Raw genomic sequence first — 20,709 nt, forward strand, 5'->3', positions numbered from 1 at the left:
ACCGCCTGTGGAAGAAAGGAGGCGCCACTTATACCACGCGAGCGGACGGTCAAAAGCTGTTGAAGACGATAGCGGTAAAGTCAAAGAGGTATGGACCTCTGACCTATCGGGAAGTGGCAATGACAAAACACACGGTGACAATTCTTATCAAATGACCATCGTGATTTCATCGACTTTATTCTTTGTTCAAAAATTTCTTTTGTTGGCAGCCTGAGGTTAAAATTCATGTTTCACCTAAGCTGGAATGCAGATCTTAGTTTTATTCTTTTAACGGAAATAAAATGACGCCTTTTTAGCATCGCCAGTAAAGATATCGACAGCTTCTCTTATTATCTTTTAGTTACCTTCAAGTTCTTTGAACGGCGGCGTGTTTTCCTAGAGTGGCCCAATCATCGAACAACCATGGAAAAGCCCAAAGGTCGGACTAAAAGGCCGAATACAAATTCAAACAGAAATCCGGTTGTGATACTAGGATTGTCCTGTCGGGAAAATAGAATACATAACCTCTCAGATAGCTTTATTTGTTCCTTTATTTCATGAAAGGGATAGAAACTAGGATGGATAAGCAATCGAATGCAACATTTTTGATGTGAACGTCGTACGAAGGGCGTGCAGTTGTTCTAAAACCCGGTGAAATATTGCACATTTTCGATTTCATTCGCTACTTTGATAGCTTTCCGATCTTTTCCTCTATCTTAAGGTATTATGCGCCTTAGGGATGCAAATATTCGGACTCCAAACTTTTTACAAGTCTCTCCTGATCTACCACTTGTGAAGACTCATTCTGAAGCTCTTTGAGTAAATAGCGGGTTCATCGTCTTAGTTTTGTGAGAGTCAACGATGTAATTTTCCCCATAGAGTTAACACGGGGATGGCGGCCATTTTGCTTTTCAAATATCGGTAAATGTCAGGCAATTTGTTTCCAAGAAACATAATTTGCACGGTGATCCTTGCTTTTATTCTGGATTTTGTTAAAGGATTGTTGGTTTCGTTAAGGATAGTTTGAGCAAAATTTGGAGTCTTTTAATTTTAAGCGCGTACTACCTTAAATTAATTCTTTATGAAGCTTACGCAAAGGACTTTAATATCTCGAGGTGATCTATACCTTATTGATGTTGCTTAAAAGTTCACATGTACCCGGGTGAGATTTTAAAGGGGAACTTCCCAGGTTAAACACTGTGATGACGAGTAGATGATCATTGCGCATAGCTTTCCAGAGATATTGTAGTTGTGTTCCTCCTGATCTGAATTCAATCCTTCGCTTAATTGTTACATAATAACGTCTAGCGATATTGTGTACAAAAGTCTTGTTTCGAAATTTCTATTAGTTGCCGGGAATAACGCTCCCTCCTTCGACTGAGAGTGTTATTGTCAGAAAAATGGTTTATTTCCAAGAAAACGCCAGCTGAAATTGAACGATTACCACAAGATGCTATAGAGATAAAGTCGAAGGAAAACTTCAACAGTGAGCGGATCGCAGATGTTTGTGGATCTGCAGTGTATACGTGTACCTGTAAATTTGCCACGTGCTGTGACGTGACGCAGATATAGATAAACAGCTTGATAAAAAAATTAGAGCTCGTGCTTCGATATAGAACCGAGGATTAGTGCTTACAACAGAAATTATCACAATTCACCGTCAACACGGCTGGAATGTTTTAAAAATTACCTGAAGTTGTTGAGGGGTTTACTCGAAATTACAACGATTATTGGTGGCTTCCAGCTGGGCCGAGACTTGCAGCCGCCATGAAAATACCCTTCTCATCAGGCCTCGCATATACTGAACCAATTTAGTTGTGGTTTTATGCGACACGGAACTTTTTTTGAGTATGCGCTGTGATCTGATGTCTTTAATCTGATATGTGAATATGAGTATGTACTATACAGTTTATAAATAATGTATTTGAGGCTGCCTTGATGAAGTTTTTTTTAATGACGGCGTTCTTTCACAAAATGTATGTATGTGTGTATGTATGTTTTATGTATAGGATAAAGCCGAGTACGAGGGCTCTTCTGGTATATAAAGTCCAACCGAATGATAAATGTCGAGGCCACAGGCCGAGACATTTTATCGTAGGGTTGGACTTTATATACCAGAAGAGCCCGAGTACGAGGGTTTTATCCGACTTAAAAACTATCGCCCCTACTGATATATTTCGTTTTCAATGTGTTTACGTCAACTGTCCCCTTTGTCAATGTAACATGTTTAGGATATGAATTAAACTTTTATTTGTGAAATAGCCTTCCAATGTAATGGAACATCCTATAAATGCCCCAGGGCACATTATATAAATGCCCTAGGGCACAGCAGATTTTGTGTTGCAGCTGGTTTCCGCTGTGTTACCAAATTTGAATATTAAAACGTACCAGATGTCTACAGAATATGACATGTTCACTTTTGATTGGACAGTACTTTACTACGGCACTGTCATTCGTTTCTGGAATTTGGTGACCAAGGCTTTACGAGTAAATAAAACACCCTGAATTGAGCACTCTGATTGGTCAATCAACAGTAGATAGTTTTTAAGTATGTATGTATGTATGTATGTATGTATGTGTATGTATGTATGTATGTATGTATGTATGTATGTATGTATTTATTTATGTATGTATGTATGTATGTATGTATGTATGTATGTATGTATGTATGTATGTATGTATGTATGTATGTATGTATGTATGTATGTATGTATGTGTGTATGTATGTATGTATGTATGTATGTATGTATGTATGTATGTATTTTTATTTATTTATTTATTTATTCATTCATTCATTCATTCATTCATTCATTCATTCATTCATTCATTCATTCATTTATTTATTTATTTATTTATTTATTTATTTATTTATTTATTTATTTATTTATTTATTTATTTATGAAAAGAACGTTCCGGGAAGATAGCGTACTTATTGCCGATACAACGTGAAATGCGGCTGAATATTATCTGCCTAACTCTGATGCCATCTTCCTTCGGCAAGTTTCTTCATCAAAATAATTATCTCTCAAATATAAATTTACAACTAAACCTAATCAGCTTCTTAGCTGTCTATACGTTAAGTTGTTTTATCTCTGATCGGAATTTGGTAAAGACAAAGCAATAGTACGCGCAGCTCAATTACTTGTGCCATCATTGTTTTGTAAAAGACAATATTAAAATCTAAACAGGCACAAAATGAGTAAGCTTACAAATAAATTGAAAGCCCATGAGGTTATTCCTAAGATGGTAAATTTAAATATTTCATTCTGCCAATAAGAAAACTGGGCGAGGGACATCACGTTTTCAGAACCCTCTAAATCTGTCTAAGTAAATCTGTCTTGAAATCATTTTCAAAACCTTTCCAAAGTGACGTTTTTTACTCAGCCCATTTACCAAGATTAATAATTAATATCACGGATACCGTTAATACGGAAGAAAAGCAATCTTAAAGTTTCTGAACATTTCCTTTGAAGAAACTCTAATTTAAATGTTACATACACATTTGCGTTGGTAATTTTCTGAAAGAGCTTGTGTTTTGATGTCATAAGAAATTCATGAATGCAATAAAGCACTCGTTGTTTAAGGGTCTATCATCAGATCTCAGTTGGCGGGTCAAAAATCCCTGCAGAGGTAAATTTGCCACATCGTAAATTTGTAGTCACGGTGCAAGACGTAATTCATATAAATGAAGGGATTTCGGGGTAGATGCATTTATTACTTCCCTGCCAACTTGCCCATCTGCTTACCTACACTGCCTATCACCTTTACCTTACCGGCCGCCCGCCTAACTAACTATTTATATTAACGTACACACACTTTCCTTCTTCATACACACGTGCACACCCAGCGCAAATGTCTGTTAATCTCCGATTATTACATTCGGCCATATTATTTACATAATTTCTGTATCAACGTCAAACCACCATGAACATTCGTCTTTACCCTCCAACCTCTACCACCTTTGTGTTTGGAAAATGTGCCGGGACCTCTACCATTCTCCCTCTGCGTGCTGTTTACCCATCTATGCTCTATGCCTGTAAGTGCTATTAATGTACTTTCAAGGCTATAAAATTCTCACATGCAAAACACCCGACCTTTGCAGTCTGCAAAACAGGTTTGGAAATCGGTGAAATTTTAAGTCTCCATACCAATTGCATGAACAGCATATGATCCTATCATGGTTTACGGCAAGGTCAACCACAGCATAGACATGAAGTGATTACACCTACTTTTGTTAAGGACTGAAGTGCACTATTTGACAAGATTTCGCTTCTTTGAATCTGTCTTCTCTTTTACCACACCCTGGGCATCAAGATCGCTCAGAGGAGTTGAAAATCAATCTGAAAGCGAGAAGCTATTAAATTCGTGCGGAATGCAGTTTTACAGCGGGAGCGATTCGATAGTTTTTCGTCCTTGAGACGCCCAAGAAAAGAAATATTTTATTTCACAAGCAGTGCACTCAATTCCATGGTTCTTCCTTCTCAAGTGTTATGTTGCTTTATACCCCAGGCTGTGCGTCAGTCAAGGATACCACTGCGGCAGTTATTTGCGAGAGACCAAAGCGAAAATTACTACTCTGACTGAGTTTTGTGGTTGGGTATAGTTTAATGGGGTTCATATACTAACCTTCGGCAAATATTTATCGAAGTTCAGACTTTGCGTAAACCTTTACAATCAGCTTTGTGCCCTCCTTGCGAAATGCCATACTGTTCGCATTGTCCTTTTACACTACTCATGCTAACTGTACCTCCCCATACGATGGGTTATTCTGCCTAGTTGTCTAAAACTTTAACAGGTAATGTGAGAAATGTACAAATATTTATGTTAAAATGTATGTACTTCTCACAATATATAGACTTTATGCTTGTCTGCACTCTGTGGAGAGATGGGAAAGCTAAGCTGTTTCAGTGTGCTCTAATTATGCAAATGCAGATCAGTGGTACTATTTTTCTGTGTCCCTTGGTAAATGTTAGAAGTTCTAAAAATAGATTAAATCTTTGATTACGGTAGAACGCCCCTAGCGGACAGATATTCGGACTCTAAAACATGTACGATTCTGTTTTGATCTACCACGTGCGGTGGCTTGTTTTGAAGCTGTTGGAGTAAGTAAAGTTTTCACCGGCTTTGTTTTGTGAAAATCCGGAATTGTAATTTTCCACATAGAGATAACACAGGGATGGCGGCCATTTTGAATTTCACTTATCGGTAAATATTGAGCAATTTGTTTCCCTAGTATTCAAATTTGGACGGTGACCCCGCGATTGTTATTCTTGATTTTGAAAGAGAATGGTTCAAAGTTTTTTTGGGGAAAATTTGTACAAAAATTTATATATTTCATGTTCGAGGCGCGAACTACATTAACAGAAAACCTGCAAACATTGAATGCTGATTAACCCAATCTATAACGTTAACTTCCTGAGGTGATCTCAAAGTGTTGCCATCAAAACATTATTGTCTATCGAAAGAAAGAAGAAAGAAAAATTGTATAATGAACAACTGTAAAGTTAAGCTATCCACCTAATAGTACGTGAGCAAAAAACATAGATAACAAACGTTCAAGTTAAATTTTACTGATAACGTGGTCAATTATCCAAATCCTTATTGATATCATATACATCTTTCGAGTGTATTCGCTGATCCATACAAGCGTCACATTGACCCCTAGTAAGCCTCCCAAGTGCAGGAAAAAAGAACACGATCATTTCCACTTTATATAGTGGGATTTATCTAGCCTGGATTCAGGGACATAAATAACAGCGTAGACTAATCAGCGCTAGTTCCGACGACAGCGTTTCATCCGCCAAGGTTTCATTTGCGTGTCGTGCAGATTAATTAGCTCGCCGGATGATGCCTATTATCCTCAGAAACCACGCTCACAGTGAACGGGGTACGGTTAGCTGCCAGTGAGGAGGGTCGCTACCCACGCATGCAATACCCTAATTAAGAGCCATGATTGAAGTAACGCCACGTGTTTCCCTTCTAACAAATTTTCATTCATGATTTACACAAATTTATATCCATTAGCATGGGGGATAAATACCTCTGACACACTGAAAGTCCACGCTAAAACCGGAGATGGGTTCTGATTGAAGCTGCGTAAAACGCAGTCACGTTTGACGGGCTGCTGTGGCTGCCAACTTGCTAGATACACACTTGACAGTACTGCAAATTCGATCATTCAGACTGTTCATTGAAGGATGAAAAGTAGCTTATGAGGAGCGTAATTGCATTAACATCATAATAGGATGAAAATCGGGATAAAAGTGATTACATAGAGTGGCGTGTTGACACTCGTGTCTTTGTCTGTCTGTCTGTCTGACTGACTGTCTGACTGTGTGTCTGTCAAATGAAGCAAGTAAGTGATCGTCGGCACTACGCTGCAATACTTTGGGTTTGAAAAAAGGGACACATGTAAAAGTTGAACGACTGAAAACGAGCTGACTCGTCAGCTACAAGCAACTACAAAAGCAAGCCTTTCAATTATACGGATAACATGTGTCCCTATTGGTTAATGTACTGATATGGTGATTTTTAATACCGCAGGTTTAGTTACAAATCAGTAGTCATATTTCCATATCCGATGGCTTGTCCATTTTAATACACAAGAATACAGTTTCATTCTCGGCATGCGTTGCCTGGCAGGCTATATGTACCCACTGATGTGTGCTCTAGACGCTTTAGCAACGCCGCTCGCTCAAGCCTCTTACTGCTCAACGATAATTGTTCCGTACTTACTTGCCATAAAGTCGAAAGAGCGATAAGTCGCCGGTTAACTACCCCGCCCGACCCCGTGACCTTTGCCATGGAAACCATCCATCCTTAGCACTTTTCTCCAACGAGACGATGATCACAGCCAGCTGCGGGAATCAGGGCAACAATGTGCAGTAATGTGATTTAAGCACGTAAGTGAATATTCTAAAAAAAGCTAAAACGCCCCTGCCGCTGTAATTGTATCTGACGGCGCGCTATTATTCGCAGCCTCGTATGATTGTCCAACATACACGCCTTTCAAACACGATAACGCAGAGTTTTTCGCGACTGGCCGTCACCTAGCCGAACCTCTTCAAGCAAACGTCCGTAATTTCCTCATTCAATCGCTCTCATTTGATTTTTCCCGATGTACTAATCAGGTCAAAGTGACGCCTGTTCATCGTCTGTTTTAGGCAATCACTATTAAGAATGCCGGCAATTTTGCATTGGGTTTTATTTGGCGCCTTCCGTAAAATGGCGCTAGCTACCTATGTATGTATGGCGACCCATGTAAAACGTACATGAACAAACATCTCTGATTTCTGATCGAACGCTTGAAGGGTAGTATAGTAGTAGCAGTGTTCGCTTAATAAGTATCAAAAAGCTCCAATGATAATTTTAAGTATGCAAATCACATAGCGATGACTTAATATAAATAGTAAATGTTCACAAACCGCGAGTCGTGCATTTTGTATTGTAAGGAACTTTGATTCAGCATGGAAGAAGCGCCCTTGGCGGTGATGTCTGTTTTTGAGCCAAAACCTGAGTGTCAGGTTCCATTGAGATACTTGGATCGGTTATAAATATTCAAGTTGGTCTGCATGGTTTGACGCGACGAGTACAGAACTCATCAACGCACAGACTGAATAATGAATTCTTCAACAAAGATCGGATTTTATACTGAGTAGCGTTGACGACAGTGGAACACCACACCTGTTTCGCTTCAAATCTGCCAGTGTACAGAACAGTGACCTGACGGTGAGCTTGTACATTTGCAAGGCAGTTTGATAGGTCCGAGAGAGCAGCACCGTGCGACTTTGTCCCGAGTATGAACGTGGGAAGAAGCAATCTCGGGATATTTGAATTCCTAACTTTTGTTACAAACCGTTGTTATATTTTTCTAGAAGATCTTTCAATTATAGATTTGCCTGAATATCTTTACAATAGTAAAGTACAATGCGCCCCGGTGACAGATATTGGGACTCTCCAACCTTTGCAATGTTATTTGGCCAAACACTTGAGGGGCTATTGTTGAAGCTTATGCAGTATCTAATTATTTTCCCCCATAGAGATACCACAGAGATGGCGGCCATTTTGAATTTCTAATGTCGGTAAACATTTAGTAATTTTGTTTCCCTGGAACCGAAATTTGCACGGTGATCCACTAATTTTTATGGTTGATTTTAAAAGAGAATGGTTAAAAGTTTGCTTTAAGAAAGTTTGAGCAAAAGTTTAAGTATTTCATTTTGGAGGCGCTTACTACCTTTATAATGGACAATATTGCTCTACCGTTTCATAATATTTTCATTATATGTTCTTAATATTTGTACGTTTCTTTATCTTCCTTCCTAAAACACGTTGAAAAGTATTATCTTCGCACACACAGTCCAGTGTGTATAATATGCAATGATGTTGCTCAGAAATGAATTCTACCCTAGATTAAAAAAACGATGAGTCGGCAAAAATAACAGCAAACGTGGCATATTATCTTGATTGCAACATGACTCGGAAAATTAGCTAATGGGGCTTCAAGCCTGTGGTATCTATCTCTAATACACAAGCCGTTAAGCCCACAGAGAGTGCTCCTTGTTTACGCATGCGCAATCGACCAGAGGTCAAGTTGAAAAACCTCTTTCAATCATTGACATACTTCATTTCCATGAGAGTGTTTCTGCCGTACATCTGAAACTACTCTTAGAATTACAGCCGTAAGCAGTACATCTGCTTTTGTTGATGTATTGCAACAATCTAACAAAAGTTTACGTGGGTATTCCAACGATTTCGAGATGCTGTAGACTTGTGAAACCACCAATCTTAGAAAAGAAATTAATTTTACGTCGCTACAGACGTCACCCTGAAAATGCTTGCAAACACATTCCGAATGCAGTTGCTGTCATTTAATAATCAAGGTGTATGCTATACCCGGAGGAGCCGGGGGAGCAGTTCTCCGTTGAATGCCAGTTGCATAACAGTGTTATGCAGCATACGGTGCTCGTGCACACCGATGAACGAAACCGATATGAAATGCGTAAACCTATTCGTTTTTAACCGAAAATTTAACCGTGTAGCGAATAATTGCTGCGACACGGAGTGAGCTACTGGTCAGTCGAGATTATAGACAAATAACAGAATAAACTTACGAGTATTGAAGCATTAAAGCCCCGCAGACTTACAATTCACATCAAAGTATTTAAATTAACATTGCAATATTAAGTAAGGTAAGTGTTCGCGTGATCCTTAAAGGGCCAGGTTTTTCACCAGCTATATCTCTGAGCAAACTGACTTAACTGTGCACACATTTCAAAGAAGAACAAATGATTAAAACACGCAGACAATGTCAACGACCACTTATGCGAGGACCAGGGATTGAAGCCTTCCTCTTTAATAGACAGAATGTTTCATTCAGAGAAAATAAAATCCACTGAAATTCACCGCAACTGAGCCTCACCGATGACGCCGAAATCCGTCGCAGTGTTTTTTGAAAATGAAGAGTGCGACGTTGACCTATTTGTGATATATCATTTGTATGTATCGCTGTGGGTCTGCTACATAGCTCACCCATGCTAGCCTGACACTAGCAGCTAAGAGCCACTCTGAAGAAAAGGGGGTGTATGTTAAGCCATCGCAGGGCAAGCTAAAACGCTGTGTCAAGATCGAATGGACATGTGATTCTCACTGATGCCGGAAACGATATCGTGGCTGATCTTTCATCGGCGTCGGCAGGGAGTATTTTCTGGTGTGTGAAACACAGAAAAATAAGATAACCAAACCACCCTCAAAGCATAGTAAAATAGGGTATTTACTGATATTTCCCGTTGCCATAGTGACAAAAATGCAATATCAAATTATCTTTTTATTTCGTAATGTTCAAAGGTTTATCCTGTTCTATTGGTCTATAACCAGCGACCAATTGTGGACAACATTTTGTTACTAATGACTTAAAAGAAACATTGTATTAGATGTTGATACCTGATGATGAATCAAAGTCGTGTAACTTTGGAATTACATTGTCTGTACTTGGTAAGAATATGAACATAAAATCACAAGGTATTTGCAAATTCGAGTACGATAGAGTTCCTTTGTAAGATAGAAAAAGGATGAAAGAATACCCATACGATTATTTTCCAAATAAAATTGACTCAAATTGTCATGATTTGTGTACTCACATACATGTACACGTACTTTTTGCCTACCCGCCTACCTAACTTCCTACCTACCTAGACCCAATACCTGCCTACATATATTTGTAACTACCTAAGATACATACATACACATACATGTACAAACATACATACATACATACATACATACATACATACATACATACATACATACATACATACATACATACATACATACATACATACATACATACATACATACATACATACATACAGACCTACAAACAAACAAACATACATACATACATACATACACACATACATACATTCATACATACATACATACATACATACATACATACATACATACATACATACATACATACATACATACATACATACATACATACATACACACATACATACATTCATACATACATACATACATACATACATACATACATACATACATACATACATACATACATACATACATACATACATACATACATACATACATACATACATACATACATACATACATCATACATACATACATACATACAGACATACAAACATACATACATACATACATACATACATACATACATACATACATACATACATACATACATACATACATACATACATACATACATACATACATACATACATACATACATACATACATACAGGCGGACAGACCGACGGACAGTCAGACATGCATGCATACATATGACACATAAGAATAGAGTTTCCGAACATGGTTGTAAATGAGTAATATCTATTGAGAAAATCCCTTTTTAATATTTGTGTCTTTCATTCGTATATAAAGACAACATCACGGTAGGTTAGATAAAACCTTGAAGTTGAGCGTCAACCAAACATTTCGTTTTCGCACAATTCGTCGATGATGGCATCGTTGAGATCTTAGGTAGAAATGCATAAACATGATATTTCTGATCAGTGGAAGCAACAGCAGCCCTATCCATAATATTTAATATGAGCGAATGTATCTTAATTTAATATCCATATCAGATGCGAGATCAGATCGGTCGTCTTAAAAAATTCAAATGGGCCTTTGTGGAAAATCGCACACATCACTCCCCTGTCTAGTGGCTGGTTAAGGATATAGCCCTCCAGTTAAATCTGCGAGGAGTTAAGTCGAGCAGAAAGCCGTGGCTCCATCGATGGAACATTTCCTGCCAGGAACCTCAATGTGGTTATAGGCTTTCTGTAAATCTGAACATGTTAAATAACATTATTTATGAGTTGGCCTGTCTGGTGAAGTAATACGGGTCTCGAAATAGGATTTAAAACATTTAGCTAAAACTTTCCTCGAAGAAAGTCAAACCATTCTTTTGCATGATCAAGAGTAAAAAAATCTGGTGTTGTCCCAGAAATTTGGGGTTGGAAAAGTACCTTCGGTTACCTATTGTTGCAATTCAAAATGGCCGCCATTCCCAATGTTAACTCTATAGGAAAATCATATTTTCGAGTTTTCACAAAAATATGGACAATGGAGACATCGTTTGTCTCATAGTTTGAATAGGAGTCCATAACACCAGAAAGGCATTCCTTGTAAATATTTTAGGGCTCCGAAAATCTGTCGCCGCGGCCCATCTTAAACAGGTTAAACGAGTGCAGTATGGCATGGATGAAAGCCAGACTGAGAGCTGATTATTCAATTTTTTGTTGGATGATAACGGCAACGGCTGTCACAAGCACGCCTCTAAATTGTCGTAGATAAAACGAATATCGAATCGTGCGTATCAATAATTTAAATTTTGCATGTGTATACTTGTGTTGCGGGCTATCTGACTTTCACTCGTATTATCTTTGAATATACCCAGCCACTCCTAAAGGTCACCACACCTATTCTCAATATGTCTTCTTTTGAAGGTCAACCTTCAGGTCAAGGTCAAAATGTAGGTACGAGCAGCAGGATATGGGACCAAGTTGTGAAATTAGCACGCTTAAAATCATTTGTATATGACTTCAAGATCGCGTTACCCAATGAATTATTAACAAAATTGTACTTATTCTGCTGTTCTGATGAACTGGTTCGGAAAACATCCATCCTTTATCGCCTAAGGGTATTCACCATCTGTCGTGCCGACTGTAATCTTACTCTTCTCTGAAAACCGTTTCAATGATTCGAATCCTGATATACGACTACGCAATAAATACCACAATGAGGACAAACCCGAAGCTGGTTACACAACTCGATTAATATTACACGAGGAGAAGCCATCGACCTAAATATGAGAAGAAGATTTAGAATGGATTAAACACGACGGGGAAAGAAAAAGGGCTTGTTAAGACGTTAAATATGTAATGGCCTCAACATCATTGTCTCCGCGCATTTTTAATTTGCTCTTCTAACCACAACAGTATGACATCGAAAGAGGCCCAATAATCATATCCGTTCGAGAGCTGTGAAACATTTTATGGTTACATCATTATATTAGACCTAGAATGATGGAGAATGACTGTACGGCTCGCAATGGTCATTGTATAATACAGTCTTGCAATGAGGAGTATACCCAATAAGGGTCAGATTTTTAATATACAATTTGTAATCGACCTTAACATTTTTTGTAGAATACGTGTTTACTTAGTTGAGACTCGAAGCCTAATTGCATCTTTCCTCTACGTATAATGCCTTTTTAATTAAATGACCTTAAGGAGACCGCCACAGTTGGTAGGGGCAGTAACCGGAGGGAGCATCCAAGATGGAGAGAGGGCAAAACGCCCGAGGCAAAACGTCGGAAATTGAATTTTTGAAATTATTCCGTGCAAGAACGTCAAAGGTTGAAACACTGGCGTTTGACAATCATGTGCAATTAGAGTCGACGCGAGCATTAGATTCTGAAATAATCTTATCATGAAAATGAAGGCACAGTTCATTCATTAAATACACGGTGAGTCATCGATTTAAAGTTTCTTAAAGGGCCCTTAGCGCTAACTTTTTTAGAATTCAAATGTAAACAATCATGTGTAGACGCGGTGTTACCACTTGCTTTCATCACGATCGGAACTAATTTTGGATAATTGGATTTCTCAAAAACGTTAGGTGCCCTATAGCTGAATGTTGCAATATTACAAATTACTCATAAAAACAAGTGTATAACTTAAAAAGAAAAGCAGATGAGCTTCCATTTGCAAATTAAAGCGACATTAATTCACCATTCAATTGTCCAAAATTTTGAACCAAATGGTCATTATCTTTTATCGGGTACAGTTTCTTATCAAAATTTTGGCAAAATATCTTTAAAAATTTGACTGGGATATATTTTTAAAGGCGATAAAAATTGACTTTGGCGCTCAAAGGGTGAATTTTTCAAAGATTAAGTTTTGAATAGGTAGTCCAACATCACATGCAAAAGGATTCTCTCTCATGGTCAGCAGTATGTAGCAAAAATGACATGATCCACATTTCTGAAGATTGAATACTATTAGTCGCGTCGCTTCTGTCATGACATTCTCATTTGTTAGTTTTTTCCCCTGTGTTCAAGCTACTCGTCAAAACCAGAATATGTCATTATCGCACACAAGACATTTAAGAGGATGTATTGTGATACAAAGCCAAGTACGAACGCGGATATAATAATTACGTCTTTGACCTTGTTGATTTCATCTAAGGTCCTGTGGGAGTCGGGGGGATGCACGAGAACAAAAGCCAAGCGGCTTTATATAGCGGCCGTACGGCATAATACAGATATGTCCTAATGGTCAATGTGTTATCACCATTTAAATGTACAGCGCTCGTCAAAGCATACCTTGGACTTCATAATGATCACAAATCTGAGAACATGTACCGTCTGGATTTTTTCTTTGATCAGTACACGATGATGCGAATCTCCCGAGACCAATTAGTAGCAAAGACAGGCGTATTTTATGCCGGGAAGGTCATATTGAAAGGTCACGCCTTCTGTGTAGTCTCCCCTTAAGAGACTGTGTTTTGAATGCAGGGTGGCGGTCTAGTGTGCTGCGGCACATCATCTGACTCGATGCCATTCGGGTTAATGCTAGAAAAGCGTCCATGTATCCCTCACATTAAAAGATACAGTCCTTGTATTTGCTTTTGTCATCGGTGTCTCTGACATGCAATTCCGTTCATCCGGAATACGAGTTTAAGGACATAGTGTGATGTTAAATCAGGCGTGCTTTTGTAATCTGCCATGCTATTCCATCAAATTTCGGATTATTTTAGGTGTATATTTCACTCCAAAAGGTCACTTATGACAAAAATTTGGTAGGCAAGAATTTAAATCTCTAGAAATGCGCTCCAATGCGGTGTTCACTTAGATTCTAGCAGGGATACAACATACAATGCAAGCTTGTGTAACTCATTTACATAATGCTGCTTATGTCACGTTGCACCGTAAACATGTGTACACCAGATTCGTTTTAACACTGGATGCACTCGTTGACAGATTTTCAGATTCTCAAAACAGTGGGAAAACTCTTAGTTGCTCCACATCTTCTGAGAACTCCTTTGAAAATTTGTGATTTCAATTTAACATTTTGAATAGATTGGCGCCCTCAACCAGTTCCAGGAATCTTCATCTGTCTTAATTGTCTCAACTTTTTGGCAATTTACATGTTGCCTTCATCAAAGTAAAAACAGATAGACAAGAATTGACGAAACAAAAATGTGTACACTGCTAAAATGTGAAAACCATAAGCGATGACAACTGCAGAATGTACGTTAGTATAACCATAGACCCTCGAGGGTCTATGGTATAACATCGAAGAAAAAACGATGTCACAAAACGAAGAAAGGGTGAAGTGGGGGAAATACAGACTTGAACTGTAAATACAGAAATATAAGAAAACATTATAAAGGCTCCGTTATCATACAACAGAAACGTTAAAAATCCAGTGTTGAGGTCAAACAAAATAAAATGTATTAGATCGTAAACAATAAAATGCCTGATAAAGAATGTACATATAATCAGTGCCACAGTACGAAGAAAGCTGCAAAATAAATACTCATAACTTCACACGCAATTGTGCAATTTATACTTTGCCGACGTTAGCAACAGCAAAAGCGTCGAATCGTCCGGTAACACTTTAAATGTGCCAACAGAAGCATAAGTAGTCATTTCCACGCGAATATTTGCCGATATTTGTTGATTTATGAAATCCTGTTTCGCGCCATCGTGCAAGCTTTCAGTCAACAGAGGGCGCTCGTTATGTTTCTCGGTCTACATTATTTGGAAACATAACTGTTTCTTATATTTAAAGCCAAAGTAGCAAATATACGTGAACTAATACATCGCCTGTGCTTTCATCATGATGCACTTTCCAATGCTGCTGGAGTAGTCTAGGAATTCGTTCATTGTTTTTTTATTTAACGTTTTCGTATTGAAGCAATCTCACAAATACAACGACAATGTAATAGGTTTGGAATACCAGAATTCAGAACAAGTACGATGTATGAGTATGCGCGTATACATGTATGATTCAAAAATAATTATGTTGAAAAAGTTTTGTGAAATGAACTACATGAACGCCTCGATGCATTGCGCACAGCAGACTAAAAACTTGCAAAAAAAATATGTGAATGATAAAATTAAAGAGTAAGTTTCAAATTAAGTTAAAACTGAACAGTTGTACCTTCATTAATATATTTGGCCTAAAAAGTCAACTTTCTTTGTAATGTTTGTCTGAGGTGTAGCCTACAGTGGCGAGACAAAAACGTAGCTAAGGCGCGAACGATGCTTGTTTTACACAACTTCCGAACCCTGACAAGCGTATCTGTCTTCTATTTGTAGATTCAAGCCCGTCTCACTCGCCAACCTACACAAGCTCGTCTGCCCCGGCTTCCCCGACCTACTCTTATCGAACGCCGCACTACGCCTCACATGTAGATCATCATGGCAGCCGATCTCGGCTCTACTCCGCCGGAAACAGGGAACCAAGGGAGCACAATCCACGGGAACTCTACGGTCTCCATGGAAAAAGTTCAAGTTCTGGAAGTCTTTTGAAAGATTTGGAAAGGGCAAGACAGGTTGGTCAGAGTTCTTCCCTGTAATGCGATAACTTGAATTTCTCACCCCTCTCTCCTAGAGTTGCTATCGTTCTTTTTCCCATGTTAAAATCGTCCTTTAACCCTTTCACCCCAAGTTCCCTGTATACAGGTCCAACTTTACCATAGAAAACAATGGATTTGGGACAAACCATGGTGGTGAAAGGGTTAAAGGAAAAGGGTTATGTTCGATCTTATCGCTTGTCTCTCTTTATAGCCTTTTTCTGCTTGTGACCTTAAACAAACGACTTTCTGAAGTTCACTTTCGTTTTGTCCATCTGATTACCCTTTTGCTCTTCCAGTCAGTCTCTCATTCATTCAAAATTTCCTCAATGCCATATAAATGAGCTGCACATTACGAACGCATGCGCATAGGACCTGTCCATTGATGGTATTTTTCCTTTATCTTGTAAAAAAAGGCACAACGAGAACGGGGCGAGAAACTCGGCAAAGTTGAGGACCAAACATTGGAAATGCGGAACACTGCATCAGTCTTCGCCAGGACAACGAAGGCCCTGGAAAGAAAACAGCGAGAGAAGGCAAAATCGTGGTGGCCCTTCTGATGAAAGGGAATTTTCCCATTTCTATCTGTTGGTCCAACTCCCGAAATCTTCCACGCGGCGAAAGACAATTTTATGTATCATAGATATGGAAAGCAGGCAAGACACTGTCACTAGAATGCGATTTACCCTCTTTCATTGAAAGTACGGTAACAGGAGAACTGTTAAAAAGATTTCATGGAATGAACAGTGACAGCTGTTTGTGACATATTTACGTTGATATGTTCCAGATCCATGCTTCCCATATAACTTACAGGGAAGATCATCTAAGCTGTACAGTTGCTTATATTCATTCATTCCACTCACTGTTTATCTGCGCGTCTCTTAAAAAAACTGATTTGCATCTGTCTGCATATATTGTATCATTTTTGTCTACCCAGAGTGTTATCCTGATTAACTTCAGTCTCTGTTTGAATCTCATCAACTCGATAATTAATTCGACATCTCCATTAAAACACACACAAGGCTCTGTTAACACGATTGTAACTAATTTAGGATAATCGGATAGTGAAGTAATGTCTGTTTCATCTGCAAGTGTCAGCTCATGTGCTTTTCTTTTTATTTTAAACACTTGATGCTATGAGTCATTTGTCATCTGGCGACATTCAGCTATAGGGCACCAAACATTTTAGGGAAATTTGAAAAATATGAAGATCCAATTATCCCAAATTAGTTCCAATCGTGTTTGTTCTTTTTATATACTATGTAATCTACACAATTGTGCGTCGAATTTCTTAATCAACCATGTCATCTACACAACCTTTGTGTCCTGCACAAAACAAGTAAACGTGACCCATAGGCAACTGTCCAGCTTTGATGACCTTCCCTGTATGATACGAACTAGATTAGTTATGTTTTAAATTAAATAAAGCCATACCATCGAGATGCCTTTGAAAGCAAACTTTAAAACCTCAGTACAGTTTCTATGAATTAACTTAACTGGATATTTTAAAAATGACTTATTTCAATATTTCATCAATTTAAGCCACGGGAATTTTTGTAGTCATTTAAAATCATAAAGTATTAACTTTAAACTATTGTTTTACGATACGAAGTGTCTTTACTCAACTTACGGATAGCTACGACAAAGCCTGAGAATAGGTAGGACCAAGCTTTCATTCCATCTTCGTTTTTCTTGATATTTTGGACGAAAGATTATCAACGGGCTTTCAATAGTGGCAGGAATAATCCATATTGTATAATTGATCGGTACTTTAGTACTTAAAGTATACCTGAGTTCTTATTGGACCCATAATTTAAATGGGTTCACCAAAGTCATAGGATGTCATGTGCTGACGTAATTTCACGTTAAATATTCGCTAAATGGCCGTTTTAAAGGATTCTCTGGGTACTGTTATAATATCTCTGCTTTTATGCCAGGTGTTAGTCTTGCGAAAGTCTCCTTATACTTAGCTTTCGTAGAGTCATGTTACTATATGTTTTGCCAAGTTTTTGGTATTTGACGTCCCTACCTATATACAACTGATCTCAACCTGAAAATTAAAGCGCCGAATAACCCGTTCATCGTAGTGAATTCGAGAAAAATGCCTGATTACAAAGCGATGAAATGATATACTTCTCATTTATTTATAATCAGATCTGCACCTATCGATCGTCAATAAATGGCATATTATTTCTAAGTGTGCATAGAAACGGTGAGTGCTGGTCACCACTCGTTCCTGCCCCCTCGCACGTTACGTCCGGATTACAGCAAATTTCCAACGTTATAAAAGTAACGAAATATCTTTGTAGAGAAGTTTCGACCCGATTTGCATACCAAATACCACTGCCGAAATTCGTCAGGAAACCCAATCGATTCATACCTGATCACATTTTATCACTTTTATTATCAATATTTATGAGTTAAAAAATTGGTATCGGGAGTTCAAGTGTCAATTCTTGGACTGTATAAACTGCATTTCCCACCAGAAGTTCCTGCGTCCATCTTCTCCGTAATTTGTTCTTCATTTGCAATCATTCATTATTCACCAACGAAATGCCCTATTTATTTAATAAGTCGTCGTTGGTGGCGTTCTGACTGTTATTTCGTTCTGCTACAGTCAGTGCGAAACGTGTACTTACAAATTCAGGCCGTAGATGAAAATATCAGGTATGCTTCTGAGCTTGCATATTTATTCTAATGTATATTGAGGAATGTGTTGGATTGGTGTTTGGCATTCTAGGCTGCAAAGGTTGTAAAATCTATTGTTTTAACCTATACCCAGTTCTTGTCAATCGAAAAATCGTAGTGTTTTAAAAGGTCGTCGTGTAAATTCGTTGTTGGTGTTGGTATTCCAGATTTGAGAAATTGTAAGATAGCCAGGGCATTATGTCCTATTTGGTTTACATTAAGTTGGCATTAGCATGATGTATCTTGCTTTCTCTCTTGCACTTTCGGTCTCCTGTGCTGAAAGTTATTTAAACAAGACAAGGCAAGAACAGATAAAACGTCAAACATTTCTTTTGATCAACGTGTACTTACATTTTAGTGGTATTTTGTAGCAGGTGAAAAAAACTACTCGGGGAGGGTGATTAGAACGTTGTGAGTTCGATGCTACAACGTCGACAACAATCGACATTCATTGACTGAGAAATTTCCTCTATGTGCTATTTCCTGGCAGGAAAATGCCTGACAATTGACTCGTTCTTTTCCTTGTCTCACGTGGAAGACCGATACTGGACATATGGGTACAAACTGCTGAAATAAGAAACTTGCTAATTTTATCATGTAGCGTGTTGTTGTCTACACAGCGTTTTGGAAAACGTCTAAGAGTTTACCGTTTCAAGTTTATGGGAATGTATAAGTAAATGTCGTACCGCCAGTAAAGTTAATATTCGATTATTATGGCTCAGTAGTGTTGATCTTTTCTGTAGAAAACAATCATTTTGTATATTTCGCCCTTTATTTATTGTAACTCGAAAATCATTGTGCATGATCTACTTTCTCCAGTACTACTTGAGTTGGAATGCGCTGAGATTTCGTGAAAGTTTTTTCGTATTCATCTGTGTCAAACAAAACTGAAGGTTTTATCCGATGTGAAATCTTTCACTAGCCGTGTTGAAAGTCTTTATTGAGTAATTAATAGACAGCTAAATTTTGTCGACGTAGCCATAGTACTTCATCTATCGACGAGCATGTGGAGTGGTTGTCAGTTTGACTAAATGCACCCATCCACTTAGGACCATTTCAGCAACGATTTAATAACGTGGGTTCGGGTTTTGTGAAAGCTTGGTTACACAGCATGAAGCCGAGTTTTCGTTGCATTTTCCCTTCTTTGGGTAACGATCGGGCACATGAAAGATTTCTGAATGGGCCTGCAGCTTTGCACTGTGTGGCATACAGTCTGCCATACATTTACTTGGCCAATCACGGTAGGATTCAAAGTCATATAGAGGTCAATGTAAATGTTCGATTATACAGGTTTGTCTCGTCAGAATTAGAAATGGATTTAATGTTATTTTCGACCCATCATTTTACATTGAATGACTGTATTGAGATTTCACATTGGGTTGATTTGAACACTTGGTTATAGGGGGATTTAAACAGATGCACTCATGAATAACTGTTTTGCAGTTTTAAGCTTTTTGTGCTGCATGGCCGACTTTTATCAATTTACACTGTGAGATGTTCGAGGTACTTATTGTATGCTGTCTTCAGCCGTCGTCGTTTTGTCTCACTTCCTTTATGTCTTCGAAAAAATTGATGTTCTTTGTGTATGTGCTGTATAGAGACCATTTTTGTCAAATACATATAAGAGAGTATATTAAGTATATTTGACGCTTGAAAACCATAGGATAAGAAATAAAATGAGTTCAAGGGTTAATGCATATCTCTGTGTTTCTGTACCTTCCTGGATACATACTTTACACTTTGAACTTTATTAGTTGTTCATGTTACAATTCAGATACTTGAACACACACACACACACACACACACACACACACACACACACACACACACACACACACACACACACACACACACTCGCACACACACGCACACACAGAAACACAAAACTTGTAAATTAACACGTTGATTGCA

At 38.2% G+C, this 20,709-nt stretch overlaps 1 protein-coding gene across 2 annotated transcripts in view; it reads left to right on the forward strand.

Annotated features, from left to right (window-relative positions):
* LOC139143879 (uncharacterized) overlaps positions 1-20,495 on the forward strand; it is a 38,621-nt gene extending 18,126 nt beyond the window's left edge. For both annotated transcript variants that reach the window (XM_070714468.1, XM_070714467.1), the window contains 2 exons: positions 15,854-16,089; positions 16,527-20,495. In XM_070714468.1, coding sequence (XP_070570569.1) covers positions 15,854-16,089; positions 16,527-16,670 — 380 coding nt within the window. In that variant the 3' untranslated portion in view covers positions 16,671-20,495. The remainder of the gene's footprint in view (positions 1-15,853; positions 16,090-16,526) is intronic.
* Positions 20,496-20,709: the final 214 nt, after the last annotated feature.

This window comes from Ptychodera flava, chromosome 11 (genome assembly GCF_041260155.1).
Source record: "Ptychodera flava strain L36383 chromosome 11, AS_Pfla_20210202, whole genome shotgun sequence".
In the NCBI taxonomy this organism is placed as follows: domain Eukaryota; kingdom Metazoa; phylum Hemichordata; class Enteropneusta; family Ptychoderidae; genus Ptychodera; species Ptychodera flava.